The following is a 25,931-nucleotide window of genomic DNA, read 5'->3' on the forward strand; positions in this document are numbered from 1 at the left end:
TGCCTATGAGTTCAGATAATAGGTGAGTGCAGATGCATGTGGGCGATACTTTGCTAGTCACACACTAGTAAAGCAAGGTTAGGTGTGAAATACCAGCACACTGTTTGATGTTGCGCTCCTTGCTCTTAAAGGGGATTTTCAGATGTCACTTTCATTGGTTTAAAGGATGTTACGCCCAAAACATTCCCATGACTAGGGCTGTAACAATATTGAAAAAAAAAAAAAAACTCAAATTATAGTAATCACATAAAATGAAAATAAAAGTAAAAGTCAGTCAGTCAGTCCATAAGCCATCTTGTAGCGATGTAGCTGAAAGCCCTCTCTCAGGGTGCCGAGGTTCACATTAGGGACATGCAGTAGGCCTGCTGAGGAGGATCTCAGTGAGCAGGCTGGGATGTAAACTTCCAGGAGATCAGTGAGATAGGTGGGGGTATAATTGTGTAGGGCCTTGTATCCCAGGAGCAGGACTTTGAAACGTATTCTGTAGGCAACTAGAACTCAGACAAGTACAAAATCTTGTACCAGTGCGTCTTAAGCTGTGCTTCATATGCACCTTTTGCTTTAGACCAGGTGTTTCTTGGTCAGTGGCGTAATGCTTTTTAGTGTAAGATAGCAATATTTATATAATGCGCCAAGACCACACCTTCATTGCCACACCCCTGAGCGCATTGTGTAATAAAAGAGAAGAGAGGGCCCAGAGGGAGAGAGTGGGGCAAGGAGAGGGGGTAATTCAAATAACGGTTCGTACTTCTCCTTTGGACAAACACTTTTGAGTCTTGGAAAACACTTTTCCATTTACATCGGGATTTTGCAAACATTCAGAGTCAATAAAATGAGCCCTGCATGAATAATGAATACAAGCAGCTGCAAGTAAAAGGCTGTGTGAGTAAAAAGTGCAGCTCAATGAAATTATTTTATCTTATCTTTCATTTAAATAGTAGGCCTACAACATAGAACATCAACGTGTGGTGGCCGGTTTTGATTTCGTGGTGCCCAGCCACAGATTAGCCAACGTATGGGAAACACTGAAGGTGTAAGATTAAAAATATTTAGCAGCACACGTTATGCTTGACGAATCGACGCTCATATTTTGCGTCAACGTATTTTTTGCGTCGATGTCATCGATTAAGTCGACGCGTTGTCCCAGCCCTATTAGACACAATTTCAAAGTTTTGACTCTTTTGGCTTTACATTCTCAGATTAATCTTATTATGTCTCAATTAAATTTGATCCAAAATGCAGTGTAGCTGCAGCACAATAAGTAGATGCAACATATTGGGTACTGAAATATTCACAAGAATCCATATAAATTGAATCTTCATGTTGTGTTATCCAATATTAATTGTACAGATGTATAGTCTATCTTATACACACTCATTGAACCAACAAAGTAAATGCAAAAATAGAGACTTTTTTGTACTTATTCCATATTTTGTGTAGTCAGTCTATATCAGAACACCTGACATACAATCTAAATAGTTCACAAGAAACCTCAAAGTGTTACCTTTCATTTGAGACCAGGATTATGCTTCTACACAAAGGGGTTCATGTGCAGTAAGCATTTGATTGTCAGTATGCATTTTGGATAACAAAAAGTCCTATGGGGAGTTTCCATAGGCATTTTACAAAATGCATGAGCATACCTTGGCAAATAATAGTCTAAAGTAGGGGTGGGCGATATAGACAAAAAATAATATCTCTATTTTTTGTGATTTTCACGATAACGATAATTAGTCAATATCCTTTAAAAAAATTGTCTGAGTTACTTTACAGCTCATTATTTATGAATACCGTAAAACTCCAAATAATAGCCCGGGCTTTTATTTTCCCGAATCGCCAAACTGCACCGGCTAGTATTAGAGACAGGCGTCTAAATGAGACAGGCCTTTAATTCCCTTTACACAAAACTTTTCCTCTGCAAAGATGGAAAATATTATTGAATTAATTATTTCAAATACACTGAATGTCTACCTAGGCTATCTGATGACAATTACGGATCATCATTCATTTAGTGTTGTTCATTGAGTGAGATACAGTAAGATCCAAATAGCGGGGATAGCCAGAACAGATGAACCACGTTTTAATTAAACGTAATCTACAAAGAGATCGTATCATACTGAAAGCTCATATTTTGTCACTAGCAAATAGCCTATATCGGTCCTTTGTCAAATACAGTTGCATTATCAGCCCTGACCAAAACCGTTCAGGAATTATTTATGCAAAAGTGGAACGTGCTTAATGTTTCATTCTCCCTCCTTTTCGGCATGAATGAAACAGCATGAGAGAGCATGAACCATATTGTTTCTCCCGTTTTGTATTTGCCAAATTTGACAACAGTCTACATTCAAATCATAGCCTACTTCCAGGCGTGCGGGAACTTATTTTTGACCAGGGGTGCTGAATAACAAAATAATCATGGATGTCCGACGATTTCGCCCCCAGCATATGATTCGAATTTAGACAGCTAAATACGCCATTTCACCGCCGTATGAGTAGGTCTAAGAGTGAGAAGTTTTATAATGCCCTGGGCAGCCACATTCCACTGCAACTATGCGCAGCACTTGCCACTCTGACTCATCAATAAAACTTCTTGCAGCGCACACACCAGTCCCTAGAAGCGCACTTGACTTTACATCATAAACCTATTTCAGTAGGTTATATAGCCAGAGAATGTCCGTAGACGGGCTCTGATATAGCCTAGTCTAAGGTAAATTCCTTTTCTGACTTCTTTCTCTTTATCGCCATGGCATTTAGAATAAAGAATAACGTTCACGAACCGTTCTGGTTTTGTTGCCAGCATAAAAACAAGCTTACCATCGGCCTATCTGCAAATTTTAAACACAAGGGATGAATTGAACGATGACTAAGTCGGACATATAGGCATAGTTCATATTGGGAAAAAAGTTATATAATTTGGAACTCTAGCTTTTCCCCACCGCAGTCTTTTAATGCCATCTAATCATAACGTGCGCAGTCTGTGCCATACTTAAGCCCAAATCACACCCAAGATTCGCAACGAGATGAGCAGCAACTTGATGCAACATTCTAAAACCTTGCAACTGTGACCAGACATGTGAATGCTTTGCGACGGCTTGTAACAACGTGCAACATCTAATTCACACTGCTGTAACCTCCTTTCTGTAACGGTTTCGTGTCATTGCGAATCTTTAAACAGACGATCTGACGGGTTTTAGAAGATTAAATACAACCCGAAACTAAAAAACAGACCAGGCCTCTACTGGAGACCAGCCTTTAACCCAAACCTGTAGCCACAGCAATGACATGGTCTAGCCAGCTACATTAGAGAAGATGACTAGGCCTAACAGTTTCCCAAGAGAAAGTCTGAAGCTCCTTTCAAAAACCTTTACGTAGGATTCACTGTAAAACTAAGCAGACCAACAGAGTACATCTCTGAAAATGCACTGTACTGTTCTTCCCAGGCTTCTTCTTATTCTTCTTCTTCTAACGCGTTTAATGCAGCTTCAACCGTAGAAACTTCATTCAAACTATGTTACGTAGGTCTTACTTAGGACAAGAGTGCTATGTATTATTCAGCTTTGTAACTTTTATACTTTTTAAACTATTAATTAAAAACTACTCAAAATTCTCCATAGACTTAACATGGGCTGATGACATCACAATAGAGCCGTTAAGCAATTAGAATCCTATGCCAGGTGGTCAGGCCACCTGGTTCAACTGCCAGTCTCAGGCTTTAAGCATACAAACTGGCTCTATTAAGACTACACAGCCTGTTCAACTGCTTCCTCTGCCAAAAACTGTTTCAAAATAAGTCCTCACTACAATATTTCACTGTTAAACAATTAACCCTTTAAACTACTGAACTTTTTAACTGTTCAGCCATTGTAACTGTTACTTGTCATCAACTATGACTCCTACCCACTGTAGCTAGTTAGCATGGTTAGCATTGTTAGCATTTTTAACGAAACTGATTTGCTAAGTTAGCTAAGTAACATGGTTAGCATAGTTAGCATGTTAACATTGCTAATATAGTTAACATTTTTAACAAAACTGCTAAAATGATTAGCTAAGTTAGTTAAGTAACATGGTTAGCATAGTTAGCATTTTAGCATGTTAGTTAACATAGTTAACATAACTGCTAAAAATGATTAGCACGGTTTGCTAAGTAACATGGTTAGCATAGTTAGCATGCTAGTTTTACTCTCATAGTTAGCATTGTTAGCATTTTTAGCAAAACTGCTAAAAATGATTAGCTAAGTTAGTTAAGTAACATGGTTAGCATAGTTAGCATTGCTAACATTGTTAGTATTTAATGATTAGCTAAGTTATAGGGCTGGGACAACGCGTCGACGTGTGCTGCTAAATATTTTTAATTTTACACCTTCGCTTTTCCATACATTGACTAATCTGTGGCTGGGCACCACGAAATCAAAGCCTGCCACCACACATTGATGTTCTATGTTGTATGCCTACTATTTAAATTAAAGATGAGATAAAATAATTTCATTGAGCTGCACTTTTTACTCACACAGCCTTTCCTCGCCCCGCCCGCTCTCTCTCTCTCGTAACGAGCCCGCTGCTCCTCCTCTGCATGTGCATTTAACAAAATATTCACGATTGTTGAAGGATTGTTGTCGCCACATAGAAGCACTGCATAGAACACAGTGGGCTAAATTGCTATTAAATCCGCTTAGCATTGTGACCATGCTGCACAAATTTGTTCAAAACTGCTGCATTAAAGTTAAAGTAAACTCTGCTAAGGTCTTATCACAATTGAGGAGACTAAACTAAGTTAAGTTACAGTATGCAATCAAGCAGTATCTCAAAGCTAACGTTAGAATACTGTTTGGATGTCAAGTTTAGCATGCTTACTTGCAGCTGCTTGTATTCGTTACTCATGCAGGGCTCATTTTATTGACTCTGAATGTTTGCAAAATCCTGATGTAAATGGAAAAGTGTTTTCCAAGACTCAAAAGTGCTTGTCCAAAGGAGAAGTACGAACCGTTATTTGAACTAACTACGTTATGAATTGCATCCACACATCAGCAGCCTTTTAACTGTGTTAATGTTAATTGCAAGGATTCCCACACGAACATCTTAAAATGACAGGCACTCAATTAGACATACACTACTGAACTTTATTGAATGCTACCTCTGACTAAGAATGCATTACTTTGCACTTGTATAGTCTTTTATTTTGGAATCTTAAGAGCAATAAACATATATTGCAATGTTTTTTCATTCAGATATGTAAATATGGTTATGGTTATGGATTTAGCAGACGCCTTTGTCCAAAGCGACACATGAATACAAAACAACATAATAATATTTAAAATTGAACAGGGAACAGATTAAAATGTAGGTCAAATATAGTAAGGAGAATAGTTGTAGTACACAATAATATCAATTCAAGCAATAGCCTAATAAAAAGCAATGTAAAAAAGGGGAAAGGCAATAATAAAACAATAATGTCAATTCAATCAATAATATAAAAACAATGACATGCTAAGACTACATTAAGGAGAATATCAATAATAAACAATAATGTCAAATTAATTAACAGCCCAATTAAAATAAAACAACATTATATAAACCATAACACATAAGCACTTAAACAACTAAGTATATGTTGAATAGGAATGTCTTTAGACCCCTCTTAAACGACCCAAAACTACCACAGGAACGGAGAGCACTGGGCAGTTCATTCCACCAACATGGAACCACTGAAGAAAAGAGTTTGGAATTAGACCCAGTTTTCATGACTGGTCGACACAACATACGCTCACCAAATAAACATGTATAAGTTGCTATTAGTGAATTAATGGGGAGATAATCGAAATCGAATCGGACTGAAAAAATTAATCGTTAGATTAGATGCATCGAATAAATAATCGCTAGATTAATCGTTTAAAAAATAATCGTTTATCCCGGCCCTACTAAGTTAGCTAAGTAACATGGTTAGCATAGTTAGCATGTTAGCATTGTTAGCATGCTAGTTAGCATAACTACTAAAAATGCTTAGCTAGGTTAGCTAAGTCACATGGTTAGCATAGTTAACATTTTAACATTGTTAGCATGGTAGTTAGCATAGTTAACATAACTACTAAAATGATTAGGTAAGTTAGCTAAGTCACATGGTTAGCATAGTTAGCATTTTAGTTTGTTAGCATGCTAGTTAGTATAGTTAGTATAACTACTAAAAATGATAAGCTAAGTTAGCAAAGTCACGTGGTTAGCATAGTTAGCATTGATAACATGTTAGTTAGCATTGTTAACAGTTAACATTTTTGACAAAACTATTAGAAAACATTAGCTAAGTTAGCTAAGTAACATGGTTAGTAATAGTTAGCATGTTAGCATAGTTAACATTGTTAGCATAACTGCTAAAAATGAATAGCTAAGTTAGCTAAGTCACATGGTTAGCATGTTAGCATTCTTAGTATTTTAGCATAACTGCTATAAATTATTGGCTAAGTTAGCTAAGTCACATAGTTAACATTGTTAGCATAGTTAACAGCTTTAGCATTATTAACATTTTTTTAAAAACTGCTAGAAAAAAATAGCTAAGTTAAATAACTTAATTAGAGCCATTCCAACTGTCAGTTATCGTCAACTATCTACCTAAATAATTTAAAACCATTTATCTATCCACCTATTTAACTGTTCAGTCATTCCAACTATATTAAATCTCAACTACCTAGCAAATAATTTAACCATATAAACTATCCACCTATTTAACTGTTCAGTCATTCCAACTATATTAAACCTCATCTACCTAGCAACCAATATAGTTTGTTTTTACTCTGTATGATATTTTACATCATATTTTTGCATTTTCATGTACTGTATTTCCTTCAGGAAATGCTTTTCTAGTTTCCTTCAATGTTTTATTTAAGAGAAATCATGTAGGCTAGCATTCCAAGTTACAGAATAGAAACAAATGTGTTAGCTTATGGCTAATGTATATGAGAAATCCCATAGAGATGCTAACGGTTAGCATAATCGATACACGTAGATATTTAGAGCGAACTTCAGTCCATTTACAAAAGGGTTACATGAGAAGAGTTCTTTGTTTACAACTCACTATTAAAATACCCAAAGGCAAATGTTTTCTCTCCATTTAATACCATGTAGAAAAAAATGTGACTGTCCCATCAATGCTACGTGAACAGAAGTAGCTGCACAAAATCCCAAGTAGGCTCGTCTTGATCTCACTACACAAAATAAACATTAGACCTGCGTGTGACAACGTGGACCCACTAGCGATCATGTGACACTTGCTCTGCTGCAACGGGGCTTCTCTTGCATAAACCTCCTGGATTTAGTTAATGTATGGGGTTTCAATGCGTGATTTCGAGTGTTTTTTTCCCCATAAGTAATTTAATACTCGATAATGTAAATGTTGTTAAAACAACAATCACGTTATTATCGCAGACAATATATATATATATATATATATATATATATATATATATATATATCACCCACCCCTAGTCTAAAGCACTTATGTTTTCATTCTATATTGATCTACTTTTGCACACAACTTCACAAGACCTGGTGCTAGGGTTCAGTTGTGTTTCTAAGTGATTTCAAGTGACCTAGAGGGCTGAAATGTGGTCAGTTCAGAGATGCTTGTAATCTGGCAGAAAGAAAAAAACTATATTCTAGCCTCTGTAACTCTTTGTGAGGTTCTCAGCTTTCTAGAGGTCCAACATTTGATGGTAGGCCCCAAAAGAGGTGGGAACAATGCCCTTGTAAATAGGCACAGTGCAATTTCAGGCAAAAACTTGAAATTTGTATTGAGATTTATTAAGGTACGTCTATACTGTTTGGTAAGGTTGCACGCATAGCTCTACAATGAAAGCTACAAGCACGATGAATGATATTATATATTTATTTATTTATGGACAACTGTATCCTACTGGTAGTTAAGACGGAAGGCGTGTGTTGCGATTCTGCCTTTTCACACTGCAACACAGGTTTGTGGATATGAGTATTGCAATTTTGGTTTCAATAGGCATATCTTTACAGCCCTGAACACCCCATGACTGAATAAGAAACATAAGAACAACCCAATGACAATAATCAATGAGCCTGGCGTCTGGCAAACTTATTACACTATTGAGATAGCGATTTTGGACTGACCACACCTAAAATGTATATAAACCATTTGCTTCAGACCGTGCATTTCAGATCGCTAAAATATAGCCCATAGTCTTTTAAGCAGTTGTAGACTGTTTATGTGAAGTGTGTGTGTGTGTGTGTGTGTGTGTCTACATTACCTGTTTTGCCCCCCCAGAAGAACATCTGAAATTTTCTCAACCTTTGGAGTCCACGACTGCAGTGCTGGAGGGTGTCCTCAGCCTGGTTTGCCAGCTTAACAGGCCCAAAGGCCATGTTATCTGGCGCCATAATGGGATAGAGATCAAGAGTGGTGGAAGGTACAGCATCAGCACTGATGGTATGAGATGCATTCTGACAGTGACTGGAGTTTCCAAGGAGGATGACGGGGAGTATAGTTGTGAAAGCAAAGATGACAAGACATCTGTCAAAGTCAATACAAAAGGTCAATTTCTCAGTAATATGTTATAATATAAGCTATTTAGTAATTTAAATGTATTATTATTATTATTATTAAATAATACAAATTGATTTAATTAATTAATTAATTAATAATTTGATCATTTAATTTCAGCTCCTCGATTGGTGAGATTTACCTCCAAATTGACTGACATTGTTGCAGTTGAAAACACAGAAGGCACTTTCAAATGTTCCATTACCCCTGCTGATGTCACAGTGAAATGGCTGAGGAACGGTATTCCACTTAAATCTGGGCCCAAGTATAAGATTGCACATGGAGGGAACAGTCATTCTCTCACTATAACTAACATTTGTCAAGAAGATGCAGGGGAGATTTCAATTGAGGCAGAAGAAAAGATCTCAAAAGCAACACTGCAAGTACAGCGTAAGTTTATTTGGTAACACTTTATTACAGTGCATGAAAATGCACTGTTCTGTTATCCGAAGTATTCTTCTTATTACAGTGCATGCAAATGCACTGTATTGTTATTCCTTAGACTTCTTCCGACTTATTAGAGTGCATGAAAGTGCACTCTACTGTTATCCGATTTCTTATTATTATTATTAGAGTGTACGAAAATGCACTCTACTGTTATCCGATTTATTCTTATTAGAGTGCATGAAAATGCACTCTATTGTTATCCGATTTATTAGAGTGCATGAAAATGCACTCTACTGTTCTTCCTAGGCTTCTTCTTATTAGAGTGCATGAAAATGCACTCTACTGTTATCCGATTTCTTCTTATTATTCTTCTTCTAACGTTTTTTGTGCGTTTAATGCGGCTTCAACCGTTTAACGTAGAAACTTCGTTCAAACTGCGTTGCGTAGGTCTTACTTAGGTGACTTCAGCTATGTATTTTTCAGCTTTGTAACTTTTATACTTTTTAAACTATTAATTAAAAACTACTAAAATTTCCCCATTGACTTAACATTAGATTATGACATCACAATAGAGCAATTAGAATCCTATGCCAGGTGTTCAGGCCATCTGGAGCAACTGTCTCAGGCTTTAAGCATACAATATGGCTGTATTAAGACTGCAGATCCTGTTCAACTGCTTCCTGTGCCCATAACTGTTTCAAAATAAAAGTCCCTTTAAACTATCCAACTTTTTAACTGTTCAACTGTTATCAACTGTTCAACTGTTACTGTAACTGTGTCAACTATGACTCCCATCAACTGTATCCTCTGCCTTCAACTGTTTCAAAATAAAAGTCCTCACTAGCTAGTTAGCATCATTAGCATCATTAGCATTGTTGGCATAGTTAGCATAGTTAACATTTTAGCAGAACTACTAAAAATGATTAGCTAAGTTAGCTGAGTCACATGGTTAGCATAGTTAGCATGTTAGCATTTTTTGTAAAACTGCTACAAATGATTAGCTAAGTTAGCTAAGTAACATGGTTAGCATAGTTAGCATGTTAGCATAGTTATCATTTTAGCATAACTGCTAAAATGATTAGCTAAGTTAGCTAAGTCACATGGTTAGCATAGTTAACATAGTTAGCATTTTAGCATTTTTAATAAAACTGCTACAAATGATTAGCTAAGTTAGCTAAGTAACGTGATTAACATAGTTAGCATTGTTAGCATTTTAGCATAACTGCTAAAAATGATTAGCTAAGTTAGCTAAGTCACATTGTTAGCATAGTTACCATTGTTAGCATTTTTTCAAAACTGCTAAAAAAATGACCTAAGTTAACTAAGTACCTTGGTCAAAATAATTAGCTTTGTTAGCATAACGGCTAGCAAACATTAGACTTTTAAACTTTTAAACTGTCTACGTCTAAACTATCAACTTTTTATTAAGCTATGCTATGTCTTTCCTAGCTTCATTTTCATGCACTCGTAATTCCCTGGAATTACATTCTCTAGTTCTTATTATTCTTCTTCTTCTAACGCAGCTAATGCAGCTTCAACCGTTTAACGTAGAAACTTCATTCAAACTGCGTTGCGTAGGTCTTACTTAGGACATGGGGCTTTGTATTTTTCATCTTTGTAACTTTTATACTTTTTAAACTATTAATTAAAAACTACTCAAAATTTCCCCATAGACTTAACATGGGCTGATGACATCACAATGGACTAATTAACTTGATTTGCACCTGTATCATCTTCCAGCTGCTCATCTAGGCCCCATCAAAGAATCAGTTCAACTGATTGCACCTGTATCAACTGCTTTCTACTGAACTAGACCAACTCTCTCTGTGTTTCTCCATTCTACAAGGATATAAGACACATTTCATCCAACTTTCTATCCATTCATCCTCTTCAAACCATTCACTCATCCACCCATTAAACTATCCATCAACATCCATTAAACAATCTGCCTATCAACATCCATTCAACTTTCTGTCTATCAACATCCATTACACTATCTACATTTAACTTTTAAACTATATACTCTGTCTCAGGCTTTAAGCATACAATATGGCTCTATTAAGACTGCCGTTAAGCAATTAGAATCCTAGGCCAGGTGGCCAGGCCACCTGCACCCTATCAGTTTCTCAGGCTAACCTTTTAAACTATCCACCTATTTGACTGTTCAGTCAGTCCAACTATATTAAACCTCATCTACCTAGTTCAGTTATTCCAACTATATTAAACCTCATCTACCTAGCAAATAATTTAACCTTTTACACTATCCACCTATTTAACCGTTCAGTCATTCCAACAATATTAAACCTCATCTACCTAGTTCAGTCGTTCCAACTATATTAAACCTCATCTACCTAGTTCAGTTATTCCAACTATATTAAACCTCATCTACCTAGCAAATAATTTAACCTTTTACACTATCCACCTATTTAACCGTTCAGTCATTCCAACTATATTAAACCTCATCTACCTAGTTCAGTCATTCCAACTATATTAAACCTCATCTACCTAGCAAATAATTTAACCTTTTAAACTATCCACCTATTTAACTGTTCAGTCATTCCAACTATATTAAACCTCATCTACCTAGTTCAGTCATTCCAACTATATTAAACCTCATCTACCTAGTTCAGTCATTTGAACTATATTAAACCTCATCATGTTGGTACCAATTAGCACATCATCTGTTTTAACAATATATTTCACACCATATGTTTTGCATTTTCATGCACTTGTAATTCCCTGGAATTGCGTTTTCTAGTTACAGTGCATGAAAATGCACTGTACTGTTCTTCCTAGGCTTCTTATTACAGTGCATGAAAATGCACTGTACTGTTCTTCCAAAATTTCTTATTACAGTGCATGAAAATGCACTGTACTGTTCTTCCTAGGCTTCTTCTTATTCTTCTTCTTCTAACGCGTTTAATGCAGCTTCAACCGTTTAACGTAGAAACTTCATTCAAACTATGTTACGTAGGTCTTACTTAGGACATGGGTGCTATGTATTTTTCAGCTTTGTAACTTTTATACTTTTTAAACTATTAATTAAAAACTGTTCAAAATTTCCCCATAGACTTAACATGGGCTGATGACATCACAATAGAGCCGTTAAGCAATTAGAATCCTATGGCAGGTGTTCGGGCCACCTGTCCCAACTGCCATTCTCAGGCTTTAAGCATACAAACTGGCCCTATTAAGACTACACACCCTATTCAACTGCTTCCTCTGCCAAAAACTGTTTCAGAATAAAAGTCCTCACTACAATATTTCACTGTTAAACAATTTAACCCTTTAAACTACTGAACCTTTTAACTGTTCAGCCATTGTAACTGTTACTTGTCATCAACTATGACTCCTACCCACTGGAGCTAGTTAGCTAAGTTAGCTAAGTCACATGGTTAGCATAGTTAGCATGCTAACATGCTAGTTACCATTTTTAGCAAAACTGCTTATAATGATTAGCTAAGTTAGCTAAGTCACATGGTTAGCATAGTTAGCATGCTAACATGTTAGCATGCTAGGTAGCATTTTTAGCAAAACTGCTTAAAATGATTAGTTAAGTCAGCTAAGTAACATGGTTAGCATAGTAATTAGCATGTTAGCATGCTAGTTAGCATAACTGCTAAAAATAATTAGCTAAGTTAGCTAAGTCACATGGTTAGCATACTTAGCATTTTAACATTGTTAGCATGCTAGTTAGCATAGTAACTTGGTTAACATTATTATCTTTGTTAATATAGTTAGCATAACTGCTAGCAAACATTAGAGCCATTCCAAGTGTCAGTTATCGTCAACTATCTACCTAAATAATTTAACCATTTAAACTATCCACTTATTTAACCGTTCAATCATTCCAACTATATTAAACCTTATCTACCAAGTAAATTATTTACCTATATAAACTATCCACCTATTTAACTGTTGAGTCATTCCAACTATATTAAACCTCATCTACCTAGCAACCAATATAGTTTGTTTTTACTCTGTATGATATTTGACATCATATTTTTTGCATTTTCATGCACTGTATTTCCTTCAGGAAATGCTTTTCTAGTATGTTTTTATTATTCCGCTGACGCTTTTTGTGCGTTTAATGCGGCTTCAACCGTTTAACATAGAAACTTCATTCAAACTGCGTTGCGTAGTTCTTACTTAGGTGACTTCAGCTATGTATTTTTCAACTTTGTAACTTTTATACTTTTTAAACTATTAATTAAAAACTACAAAAATTTCCCCATAGACTTAACATTGGCGATTATGACATCACAGTAGGGCACTTAGAATCCTATGCCAAGTGTTCCGATCACCTCCAGCAACTGTCTGTCTCAGGCTTTAAGTATACAATATGGCTCTATTAAGACTACAGATCCTGTTCAACAGCTTCCTCTGCCCACAACTGTTTCAAAATAAAGGTCCTCACTACAATAATTCTATATTAAACAATTTAACCATTTAAACTATCCAACTATTTAACTGTTCAACTATTCCAACTGTCAGTTATCATCAACTAAGCCTCTAGCCTACTATATTAAACCACCACCTACCTAGCAACCAATTTAGCAACCATTGAAATTAAGCATCTATGTCAGTTTCCATAGCAACCAATATGATTATACTAGCAAACCACTGTAGTAACTCCTTTATTTCTGATAGTAGCCACCATGGACACCCTAGCAACAACCTAGCAACGACTTCAAGTACCCTAGCAACCACATTCACAGTTAAAACCTAGCAACCAGCATAGCAACCACCATACTACTCTACTACTCTAGCAACAGTCAGTTGTCATCAACTTTGACTCCCGTCAACTGTTTCCTCTGCCCACAACTGTCAAAATAAAACTCCTCACTACAATAATTCCAACCATATTCACAGTTCAAACCTAGCAACCAACATCATTAACCTAGCAACCACCATAACTACTCTAGCAACAGTCAGTTGTCAACTCTGACTTCTTTCAACTGTTTCTTCTGCCCACAACTGTTTCAAAATAAAAGTCATCACTACAATAATTCTATATTAAAAAATGTAACCATTTTAACTATACAACTATTTAACTGTTCAGCCTTTCAAACTGTCAGTTGTCATCAACTATGACTCCCGCCAACTGTTTCCTCTGCCCACAACTGTTTCAAAATAACAGTACTCACTACAATAATTCCCTATTAAATAACCTAACCATTTTCACTATCCAACTATTTAACTGTTCAGCCATTCCAACTGTCAGTCGTCATCAACTACAACTCCCGCCAACTGTTTCCTCTGTCCTCAACTTCAACTTCAAAATAAGTCCTCAATACAATAATTCGCTATAAAATAATTTAACTATTTAAACTACTCAACAGCTTTTTTCCTATCTGACCTCCATCTTTTTACTTAGATTATATTTTAGACAATATTCAACAATATTTCATTCAGCAGCCATTTTCATGCACTCGTAATTCCCTGGAATTACATTCTCTAGTTCTTATTTTTCTTCTTCTAACGCGTTTAATGCAGCTTCAACCGTTAAACGTAGAAACTTCATTCAAACTTTGTTACGTAGGTCTTACTTAGGACATTTGGGCTTTGTATTTTTTCATCTTTGTAACTTTTTATACTTTTTAAACTATGAATTAAAAACTAATCAAAATTTCCCCATTGACTTAACATTATAATTATGACATCACAATACGGCCGTTAAGCAATTAGAATCCTATGGCAGGTGTTCGGGCCACCTGGATCAACTGCCAGTCTCAGGCTTTAAGCATACAAACTGGCCCTATTAAGACTACACATCCTGTTCAACTGCTTCCTCTGCCAAAAACTGTTTCAAAATAAAGTCCTCACTATAATATTTTACTGTTAAACAATTTAACCCCTTTAAACTACTGAACTTTTTAACTGTTCAGCCATTGTAACTGTTACTTGTCATCAACTATGACTCCTACCCACTGTAGCTAGTTAGCTAAGTTAGCTAACATGGTTAACATAGTTAGCTACAGCTAGCATGTTAGTTAGCATTTTTAGCAAAACTACTTAAAATGATTAGCTAAGTTAGCTAAAGTAACATGGTTAGCATGTTAGCATGCTAATTAGCATAACTGCTAAAAAATTAGCAATTAACTAAAAGATTAGCTAAGTCATATGGTTAACATCCTTAACATTTTAACAATTGTTAGCATGCTGTTAGCATAGTAACTTAGTTAACATTATTATCTTTGTTACTATAAAATGATTAGCGTAACTGCTAGCAAACATTAGAGCCATTCCAAGTGTCAGTTAGTTACAACTATCTACCTAAATTAATTTAACCATTTAAACTATCCACTTATTTAACCATTCAATCATTCCAACTATATTAAACCTTATCTACCCTAAAATAATTTACCTATTTAAACTATCCACCTATTTAACTGTTCAGTCATTCCAACTATATTAAACCTCATCTACCTAGCAACCTATATAGTTTGTTTTACTCTGTATGATATTTTGACATCATATTTTTGCATTTTCATGCACTGTATTTCCTTCAGGAAATGCTTTTTAGTTACAGTGCATGAAAATGCACTGTACTGTTATTCATATTTTTACAGTGCATGCAAATGCACTGTACTGTTATTCCAAGGCTTTTTTTCTTCTTCTTTTTCTTCTTTCTTCTTCTTCTTCTAATGCAGCTTCAACCGTTAAACGAGAAACTTCATTCAAACTATGTTACGTAGGTCTTACTTAGGACATGTGGGCTTTGTATTTTTCAACTTTGTAACTTTTATACTTTTTAAACTATTAATTAAAACTATCAAAATTTCCCCATAGACTTAACATTGGGCTGATGACATCACAATAGACGTTAAGCAATTAGAATCCTATGGCAGGTGTTCGGGCCACCTGGATCCAACTGCCAGTCTCAGGCTTTAAGCATACAAACTGGCCCTATTAAGACTACACATCCTGTTCAACTGCTTCCTCTGCCAAAACTGTTTCAAAATAAAAGTCCTCACTATAATATTTTACTGTTAAACAATTTAACCCTTTAAACTACTGAACTTTTTAACTGTTCAGCCATTGTAACTGTTACTTGTCATCAACTATGACTCCTACCCACTGTAGCTAGTTAGCTAAGTTAACATGGTTAACATAGTTAAGATGCTAGTTAGCATTTTTAGCAAAACTGCTAAAAATGATTAGTTAAGTTAGCTAAGTCACATGGTTAGCATAGTTAGCATGCATGTTAGCAAAATGATTAGTTAGCATTTTAGCAAAACTGCTTAAAATTTTGATTAGCTAATAACATTGGTTAAGTTATAAGTAGCATGGTTAGCATGTTAGCATGCTAGCATGTTAGCATGCTAGTTAGCATTTTTAGCAAAACTACTTAAAATGATTAGCTAAGTTAGCTAAGTCACATGGTTAGCATTTTAACATTGTTAGCATGCTAGTTAGCATAGTAACTTGGTTAACATTATCTTTGTTAACATAGTTAGCATAACTACTAGCAAACATTAGAGCCATTCCAAGTGTCAGTTATCGTCAACTATCTACCTAAATAATTTAACCATTTAAACTATCCACTTATTTAACTGTTCAGTCATTCCAACTATATTAAACCTCAACTACCTAGCAACCAATATAGTTTGTTTTTACTCTGTATGATATTTTACATCATATTTTTGCATTTTCATGCACTATATTTCCTTCAGGAAATGCTTTTCTAGTTACAGTGCATGAAAATGCACTGTACTGTTATTCCGTTTTTTTTTACAGTGCATGAAAATGCACTGTACTGTTCTTCCTAGGATTCTTCTTATTCTTCTTCTTCTACTTGGCGTTTAATGCAGCTTCAACCGTTTTAGCGTTAGAAACTTCATTCAAACTATGTTGCGTAGGTCTTACTTAGGACATGGGTGCTTTGTACATTTCATCTTTGTAACTTTTTTATACTTTTTTAAACTATTAATTAAAACTATTGAACATTTCCCCATAGACTTAACATTGGGCCTTTATGACATCACAGCAATTAGAATCTTGTGGCAGGTGGCCAAGCCACCTGCATCAACTGTCAGTTTCTCAGGCTTTAAGCATACAGTCTCATTCTATTAAGACTACACATTCTGGTCAACTGTTTCCTCTGTCCACAACTGTTTCAAAATAAAAGTCCTCGCTACAATAATTCCCTATTAAATAATTTAAACTATCCACCAACATCCATTAAATAATCTGCCTATCAACATCCATTCAACTTTCTGTCTATCAACATCCATTACACTATCTAAATTCAACTTTTAAACTATATACTCTGTCTCAGGCTTTAAGCATACATTCTGGCTCTATTAAGACTACAGATTCTGTTCCTATTTCCTCTGCCCACAACTGTTTCAAAATAAATGTCCTCACTACAACCAAGTTGTAAAAATGATTAGCTAGGTTAGCTAAGTCACATGGTTAGCATAGTTAGCATGTTAGCATAGTTAGCATGTTAGTTAGCATAGTTAGCAAAACTGCTAAAAATGATTCGCTAGGTTAGCTAAGTCACATGGTTAGCATAGTTAACATTGTTAGCATGCTAGTTAGCATTGTTAGCATAGTTATCATTATAGTTTTGACTAAACTATTAAAAAACATTAGCTAAGTAATATGGTTAGCATAGTTAGCATTGTTAATATAACTGCTAAAAAAGAATAGCTAAGTCACATGGTTAGCATAGTTAGCATGTTAGCATAGTTAGCATGTTAGTTAGCATAGTTAGCAAAACTGCTAAAAATGATTCGCTAGGTTAGCTAAGTCACATGGTTAGCATGTTAGCATAGTTAGCATGTTAGTTAGCATAGTTAGCAAAACTGCTAAAAATGATTCGCTAGGTTAGCTAAGTCACATGGTTAGCATAGTTAACATTGTTAGCATGCTAGTTAGCATTGTTAGCATAGTTATCATTATAGTTTTGACTAAACTATTAGAAAACATTAGCTAAGTAATATGGTTAGCATAGTTAGCATTGTTAATATAACTGCTAAAAAAGAATAGCTAAGTCACATGGTTAGCATAGTTAGCATGTTAGCATAGTTAGCATGTTAGTTAGCATAGTTAGCAAAACTGCTAAAAATGATTCGCTAGGTTAGCTAAGTCACATGGTTAGCATAGTTAACATTGTTAGCATCTTGGTTAGCATGTAGTTAGCATAGTTATCATTATAGTTTTGACTAAACTATTAGAAAACATTAGCTAAGTAATATGGTTAGCATAGTTAGCATTGTTAATATAACTGCTAAAAAAGAATAGCTAAGTCACATGGTTAGCATAGTTAGCATTGTTAGTATAACTGTTAAAAATGAATAGCTAAGTCACATGGTTAGCATGTTAGCATTCTTAATATTTTAGCATAACTGTTATAAATTATTAGCTAAGTTAGCTAAGTTACATAGTTAGCATTGTTAAAATAGTTAACAGCATTAGCATTATTAACATTTTAAAAAAACTGCTAAAAAACATTAGCTAAATTAACTAAGTTAAGTAACTTGGTTAGCATTATTATCTTTGTTAATATAGTTAGCATAACTGCTAGAAAATATTAGAGCCATTCCAACTGTCAGTTATCGTCAACTATCTACCTAAATAATTTAACCTTACACTATCTACCTATCAATTTAACTGTTCAGTCATTCCAACTATATTAAACCTCATCTACCAAGCAACCAATATAGGTTATTTTTACTCTGTATGATATTTCACATCACAACTTTAGCATTTTCATGCACTGGTAATTCCTTGGAATTGCATTTCTAGTTATAATTATTATTATTCTTCCAGGCCCTAATTTGACTTGAACCCCTTATCGTAGAAACTTCGTTCAAACTTTGATGCATAGCTCTTGAACCAAATTTTCTATGACTTTTCATATTTCTACAACTTTTACTTTTTGAGATATTAAATAAAAACTTAAAATCTCCATAGACTTAACATTGGCTTTATGACAGCATAATAGGCTATTAAGGAAATAAAATGCAATCAACTGCACCTGTGCTCTCTCACTGACTGCCTGCAGCAACTTGAATGGAACCTCTTCTCTGTGTCCCTCTCCATTCAACTGAATAGCTCACTTCTCATCCCAACTTTCTTTCACTTCCTTTTTTTCACTTTCCCTTATTTTCTCTTTCTCCCAATTTCAATAACTTTTAACTATTCTTACTTTATTTTACTATTTACACATTTTATAGCATGGTAACCACTATAATGACCCTAGCAACAACCTAGCAACCACTTTTATAGCATAGCAACCACTATCATTATCCTAGCAACAGCCTAGCAACCACCTTAAATACCTTAGCAACAACCTAGCAACCACTTTTATAGCATAGCAACCACTATAATTACCCTAGCAACAGCATAGCAACTACTTAAGTACCCTAGCAACAACCTAGCAACCACCTAGCAACCACTTTTATAGCATAGCAACCACTATAATTACCCTAGCAACAGCCTAACAGCCTACCCCATCCAGCAGGTCTCAGGTCAGCTCTTTGCCTCTGATGAAAATGTAGGCAAATTGTCAAAGCTTTGTAAAAGCACTCAGTATTACAATGTAACAACTATATGTAGGTACCCACAAATACATAATGCAAGTACAATGATAGTACCTGATAGTACATGTTGTTACACAGGTTGTACCACTGTACCTAATTAGGTAGGTACACTGTAACAGCAACACATTAAAATAAAGTGTTACCGTTTATTTATAGTGCATGTATTGACATTTTGTACATCATGTATCTATGTCCAAATAAGTTCCATTTACTTTTCCTCATCAATGTTTGTAGAGCACTAATCAGTGACAAGGGAAAACCGTTTTTTATTGGGGTTTCTTTTTCAACAGAGGTACCAGTTACCTTTAAAAAGAAACTTCAGGACCTCACGGTTCAGGAGCAGGATGAAGTGCGTCTTGAGGTGGAGTTGAGTAAACCATCCAAAGAAGTAAAATGGATGAAGAATGGTGTTGTTGTCCAACCCGGAGGCAGTGTAGATATCATTGTGGAAGGTGCCAGGCAAACCCTTCTTTTCAAGATTGTGACCCAGGGTGATAGAGGACAATACTCATGCGAGACGTTGGATGACAAGACCCAAGCCAAGCTCACAGTGGAAAGTAAGCAAAACTTTCATGGGGATGTTGTTATTATGTATGGTTGGGAAATGCATGTTTTCTCTTGGATGACAAGACCCAAGCCAATCTCACAGTGGAAAGTAAACAAAACTTTAGTCCTTTAACTTTAATCGGTAACAGTCAAGGTGGCAAAGTCTAGTTATGATTTTTACAATCTTCCATGTGTGAGAGACATATTCTGATATGATAACCCCTGCAGAGTGGCAGCTAAGTTGTATTTATCATGTCTTTTATACCCATACCTGACAGGCGTCTGGAACAGTTTAATGGGTATTATTATTGTGAAACTACCAAAATCAAGGCTGGTTAGTTCACAATCTGGTATTTTGTGTATACAGGACAGCTATAAGGACTATCAGAGATTGCAGACCTCCATCAAAGCTTGCAATATTCTGCAGCAGTAGTGAAAGTGAAAGTAAATTTGCTCAGTCAGTCAATGAGTCATATCAGCTAAAAAATGTAATAGGTTAATCTTGGGCTCATCCTACATCTTTCCATAAAGGTTTACGTAGCATCTGGCTAATAGTTTTCCATAATCCTGTGCAGAGACATTTGAATATTATCTATTGTAATCAATATTGACAATGGTTTACTACATGTAATTATTAGTGATGGGTTGTGAGGTTATTGCAGAGGTGTTACCAGGATGTCATGTTTTGTGGGCTTATTTTGAAAGGAGGGCGGCAACAAAGAAATTGCTAAATGAGCTGAATAGGTAGGCTATAAAACACATTCTATTGTCCAATTCCCATATAGTAACGCTTTCGTTTTTGGAACACATTATATGCCTATGTATTAGTGCTCAACAGGGTCTGTATTAAGCAACTGTGCACATGTATTAGGTCTTTATTGAACAATTTCTTATCCTAAGTCAATAGGCCATTTATTCTGATTAAATCCTTAATAAGCAACTAGTTGGTTACTACTGTACAGTATGGTTATGGTATTTTGCAGACACTTTTGTCCAAAACAATGTACAGAATATGAACATTACAATAGTTAAAATACAACAGTTTTTCTGATTTGGGGACAGCATCTATTATGCTTAAAGTCTACATTAAGCATAATAGTAATAATAACAATAATACAAACAACTATATCAAATCTCAACAATGACAATAATGGATTTTATATTATCAAACCTAAACACTTACAAACCATGAGTCTGTAAGACTCGAATGCAAAGAGTCTTTAAAACCCTCTTGAAAGTCTCAATATTATAGCAAGAATGCAGAACACTAGGCAACTCATTCTACCAATGAGGAACCACTGAGTAAAAGAGTTTTGAATGAGACCTCTTAGTGTTAATGGTTGGTCGATACAGCAGATGCTCATCAGAGGACCGCAGTGGACGATCGGGGATGTAGAGCGGCATCATGGAATTCAAATAGCAGGTAGCTAATGCAGTAAGTGTACTATAGGCCAGAGTGAGGGATTTGAATTTGATTCTGGCTGCTATAAAAAGCCAGTGGGGAGTAACTCAGAGAGGAGTTTGTTCTGTTTGACTGTGCTACAACAGTCTGATTCAACTGTAATAGTTTCACTACACATGCAGGCAGGCCAGCTAACAATGAATTGCAGTAGTCCACAACAGTAGTGGGTTGGCACAAGAAGTTGTCAAGCCGACATGATTTTGTGATCGAGGTTACAGTACATGCTCATAGAAATTTTGCCATCAATTGTGACACCCAAGTTGTTGGGAAATAGCTATATTAAACAAGCTCTCAGTTTTGGAGAGATTAAGCTGGAAGTACCGATCCAAAATGAAATACCCTTAACTCATTGAGTGCCAAAAACCAGTGCTCGAATTACGTGGGAGCCAGAGGGAGCCGAGCTCCCTTAGAGTGAGGACTGGCTCCCATAAAAACAACAAATTCAAAAATCTGAGGGGGTCTCTTATATCTGAAGGTGTCTGGCATTGTAATTTAATCTTAAACAACGCTCATTATCCATCCCTGAACGATCTCTTACCAGTAGGCTAGGCTACGTTAAATTAAAATATAGGCTACTACTGGACATAGACCTACCCTACACTCTTGAACGCAGCATGACTGCACTTCACCGTCACACCACTATAGCCTATGAGAAAACCGCATAGCCTAATATCGATTTGACAGCACTTGCAAGTCCGAAGAAGTCACCCTGCTTTGATGCGAGCGTTTTGTCTATTTACATAGGCGGTCATTGGGCTGAAAAAGTCCTGTTTGTTGTTGAACTTGCGCTTCGCCTCTTCTGTGTTTATTGACAAAAATAAATTATGGCCCATAATACAGCCTACTTCAATGATTGTGTGAATTGATCTGCAACTATCCTCTGCCATTCGAGCTCCGGAAAGTTCCCAGATATTTTGAAACACCTGTTAGCAATCTCTGATGGCGGAATATTCAATGGCTACATCTCATCACGCAGTGCAAATTCCAAAATTGTTCGTCTATTTATTTCCACGGTTCAACACACGAGACGACTGAACACCCCGGTGTTGATATCACCATGTGTACATCAGCCTATAATACTAGAACATAGTTTGGCTGCAATGGCTTTATTAATTTCTGCCAGTTAGTGCATTTTCCCTGTGTATAATTTAAAGACTACATGCATTATTGTGTTTTAGCCTATCTGAGACGGTGGTATGGTTCAAATGAGTTACGTTGTTAAATTGAGAATGGCACTCGACTAAACTAAGTTTAGTCTATTTTTTTGTATTGTGAAATTGAAATGAAATATGGAAAAAAGGAATCAATTTCTATCAAATCTGTCAAGTTATAGCCAAGGCCTACCGTGCGCATAGCCTACTGCGCAAAAGCGCCACTCGCGCCTAGGCTATTTAATTGTATCGCCTTTAGGCTATGTAGCCTACTGGATGTGCCAACTTTTTATGAGAGAAAAACCCCCTTAAAGTCAAAAAGATAATTCGAGCCCTGCCAAAAACGTAATATTATGTTTTTCCTTCCCATGCGTTGAGTGCCAAAAACGTAATATTACGTTTTTAACTTTTTTTTTTTTAAATTACGAAACACTCTAACTGTCTAACACACCTTATATGTGATTTTGGGAACTCTGTGATGAATGGAAATGAAATATATGACGATCGAAAACTCATGAAAACGCACAATCTGGACATTTTATCATAACTCGGTTGCCGCTTTGGGTCGAATCAGTGACGCATGCACGTCAGCTGAAAACCAGGCCATTTTCGTGGGTCTATCACTAGGTGGCAGTCTCGCCAGGTCTCGCTCAGAGCCGTATATATATATATATACGGCTCTGGTCTTGCTGATCACTTCCCGGAAAGTTTACAGTAGAGATGCACCAATATGGAATTTTAGGGCCGATAACGATAACCGATATTTATTGGTTTGTTGTGGCCGATACCGATACGATAACCGATAATATTACTCTTGAAAAAAAAATTGTAAAAACTGATTTGGGGACAGCATTTAATAAGCATAATTTTATTGCAGTAATTTTACCTACCACCAAATGATGGACAGAACTCATAATAGTCCTTAATAGTATGGCAGTCAACAACATAACAGTAGCCTAGGCCTACAGTATGTGTGGCTCCTTTAAGTGAACCTGACGTCAGTGAATTGCGAGTGAGTGGCTAGAGAGTTTGAATCGTTTTCATTTAGGACTAAACGCTCATAAACGACTCAGTTTGGAATAAGCTACAGTATAGCGACCAAATCAGAGTTTGTGAGGGTAACTTAGGTTTAGTTTCAACTGCGGGTAACTGAATAAAGCTGCAACTCCTCAGACTGTATCTTATCTCCGTCTACTCTGTTGTGCACAACCTGCTGCAGCAAAAATGGAAGGCGTTAGCCCCGAAGGTTTTAATAACATATTATGATGACCTGTCTGGAACTGAAGCACGAATGGTTAGCATGTTTCTAGGTAATAATACAAAACCCAAGCTAAAGTAATGCAAATAATATACTAAAACACAACTTAGAACTAGGCCTACTTATGTACTCGTCCCACTAACGAGTTTGTTTATTTGTTTCCCCGACCAGCGCGGTAAAGTGTAAACACACCAGCACAAGACGGCTCTAGATAGGGCTGAGCTCCGCTCTGTTAAGGTTAAATGGCGGATCATTCACGAGAGGATTTTGAGATGCACAGATTCCCAAATGAACGCATATCCACAGATTTTGTTAGAGTGGTGAAATACATTCACACCGCTGACATTATATTGAGGAAAAAAGTATAGCCAACCAAGCTCAGTGTAGTCAGACCTAAACGTAGGCCTAAATTAGGACTTTAAAAAATATCGGCGCAAATTATCGCCCAGAATTCTGTTATTGGACCGATAATAATATTTTCATTTTTTCACTTATCGGCTAATAATATATCGGCCGCCGATATATCGTGCATCCCTAGTTTATAGGCAACACTTCATATTTCATGAAAGTTATATCTCCGTTTCTAGAAAAAAACAGTGATTTTGATGAAAACTAGCCACTATTTAGCTTGGGATTTCTCAGGAACAGAGGCCTGTAGAAATACACGGTTTGCACCCACTGAGAGCTTAAAGTCACCTTTTAAATGAGCCATTGTATGTGTTCATAGCTATAACACAGAATATACTGTGGCTGTACAAAAATCATCAACAATGGTATAGATTGCTGGCACTCTAGGACAAAGCTTCCGAAAACAGCTTGGCATTCAATGAGTTAAGACATGCAGAAATCCAATCTGAAATGGTTTACACCAATTCCATTATTTGATATCACCCAATGAAGTGGTGTACAGTAAATAGAGAAAAGGGGCCCTAGTAATGATCTCTGAGACACATCTGTGAAACTTTGATACCTGCATTTGATATTGATATAAGGTATGGGTCAAAAGAGTTGAGACTAGAGATGCACCGACACGGAATTTTAGGTCGGGTGGGGAATTTTAAAGTTAAAAATAAAAAAGCAAAAACGAGGCGTTGTAATCACCGGTATCTTTGGCTAACATGTGTTAGGTTTTGTGATCTTGGCCACTAGGGGTCACTCTTGCATCCTTGCCATGTTTGTTTTGACAGCTAGATTATTTGTGTTTGTTTTGACAGCCATGTGCTTCTTTGTTTTGATGGTCATGTGATTTGTGCCCCACCTGTTTTTGGTTAACTTTCCCTTCAATTCTTAATTTCCAATTCTGTGGTGGTCATGTGATCAATTACCTTGGGTATTTATTCTACCCCGTGTTTTGTTCTTGTCACTTTGAGTCTTTGTGCTGTTTGAGGGTGAGTCACTCGTGTACCTATTGGGAAAAGACTTTGGAATTACCTTTTTGTTTGCTTGGAACTTTGCGTTTGTAAAACTTTGGATCTTTTTTTGAGACCACTTTTGTGAAACTTTATCCTGGAACTTGCCGCTGGAAGATGTTTGTTTGGAACTTTTGTATCTTCTGAGCATTTGGATTTTACTTTCATTGTGACCTTGAGACTGGAGAACAACTGGGGAAGTTACTTGGGTTACTCTTCCATCACCTAAAGCCTGGCCATCTAGAGCAGAAACTGACAAAGGAACTTCAAGAGGAACAGTAGGGACATTGATTCTTCGGGCAAAATGGACATCCATAAAATTTCCAGCAGCCCCGGAGTCTAACAATGCTTGGCAGGAATGGACAGACTCACCCCATGAGATGGAGACCGGGATGTAGACTCCTTGGCCAGGAAGTTCGGGAGAGAGGGTGTCCCCGTCACAACCCTCCCTCGGCTGGATGGGACAGTCCTTTTCCCAAGAGCTCAGGACAAGATGCTCGGAAGTGGCCAGGTTTGCCGCAGTAGATGCAGCACTTGTCCCCACAGCCAATTTGCATGGGCTCCGGACAGTCACTGGTGGAGGTGGGTGGACTCCAGTATGAAGCAGTGAG

The 25,931-nt window shown here is 36.4% G+C and overlaps 1 protein-coding gene across 12 annotated transcripts in view; it reads left to right on the forward strand.

Annotated features, from left to right (window-relative positions):
* obscnb (obscurin, cytoskeletal calmodulin and titin-interacting RhoGEF b) overlaps positions 1 to 25,931 on the forward strand; it is a 191,499-nt gene that overhangs the window by 34,852 nt on the left and 130,716 nt on the right. For all 12 annotated transcript variants that reach the window (XM_048246060.1, XM_048246078.1, XM_048246143.1 and 9 more), the window contains 3 exons: positions 8,279 to 8,545; positions 8,675 to 8,944; positions 19,785 to 20,051. In XM_048246060.1, coding sequence (XP_048102017.1) covers positions 8,279 to 8,545; positions 8,675 to 8,944; positions 19,785 to 20,051 — 804 coding nt within the window. The remainder of the gene's footprint in view (positions 1 to 8,278; positions 8,546 to 8,674; positions 8,945 to 19,784; positions 20,052 to 25,931) is intronic.

This window comes from Alosa alosa, chromosome 1, assembly GCF_017589495.1.
Source record: "Alosa alosa isolate M-15738 ecotype Scorff River chromosome 1, AALO_Geno_1.1, whole genome shotgun sequence".
Lineage (NCBI taxonomy): Eukaryota > Metazoa > Chordata > Actinopteri > Clupeiformes > Clupeidae > Alosa > Alosa alosa.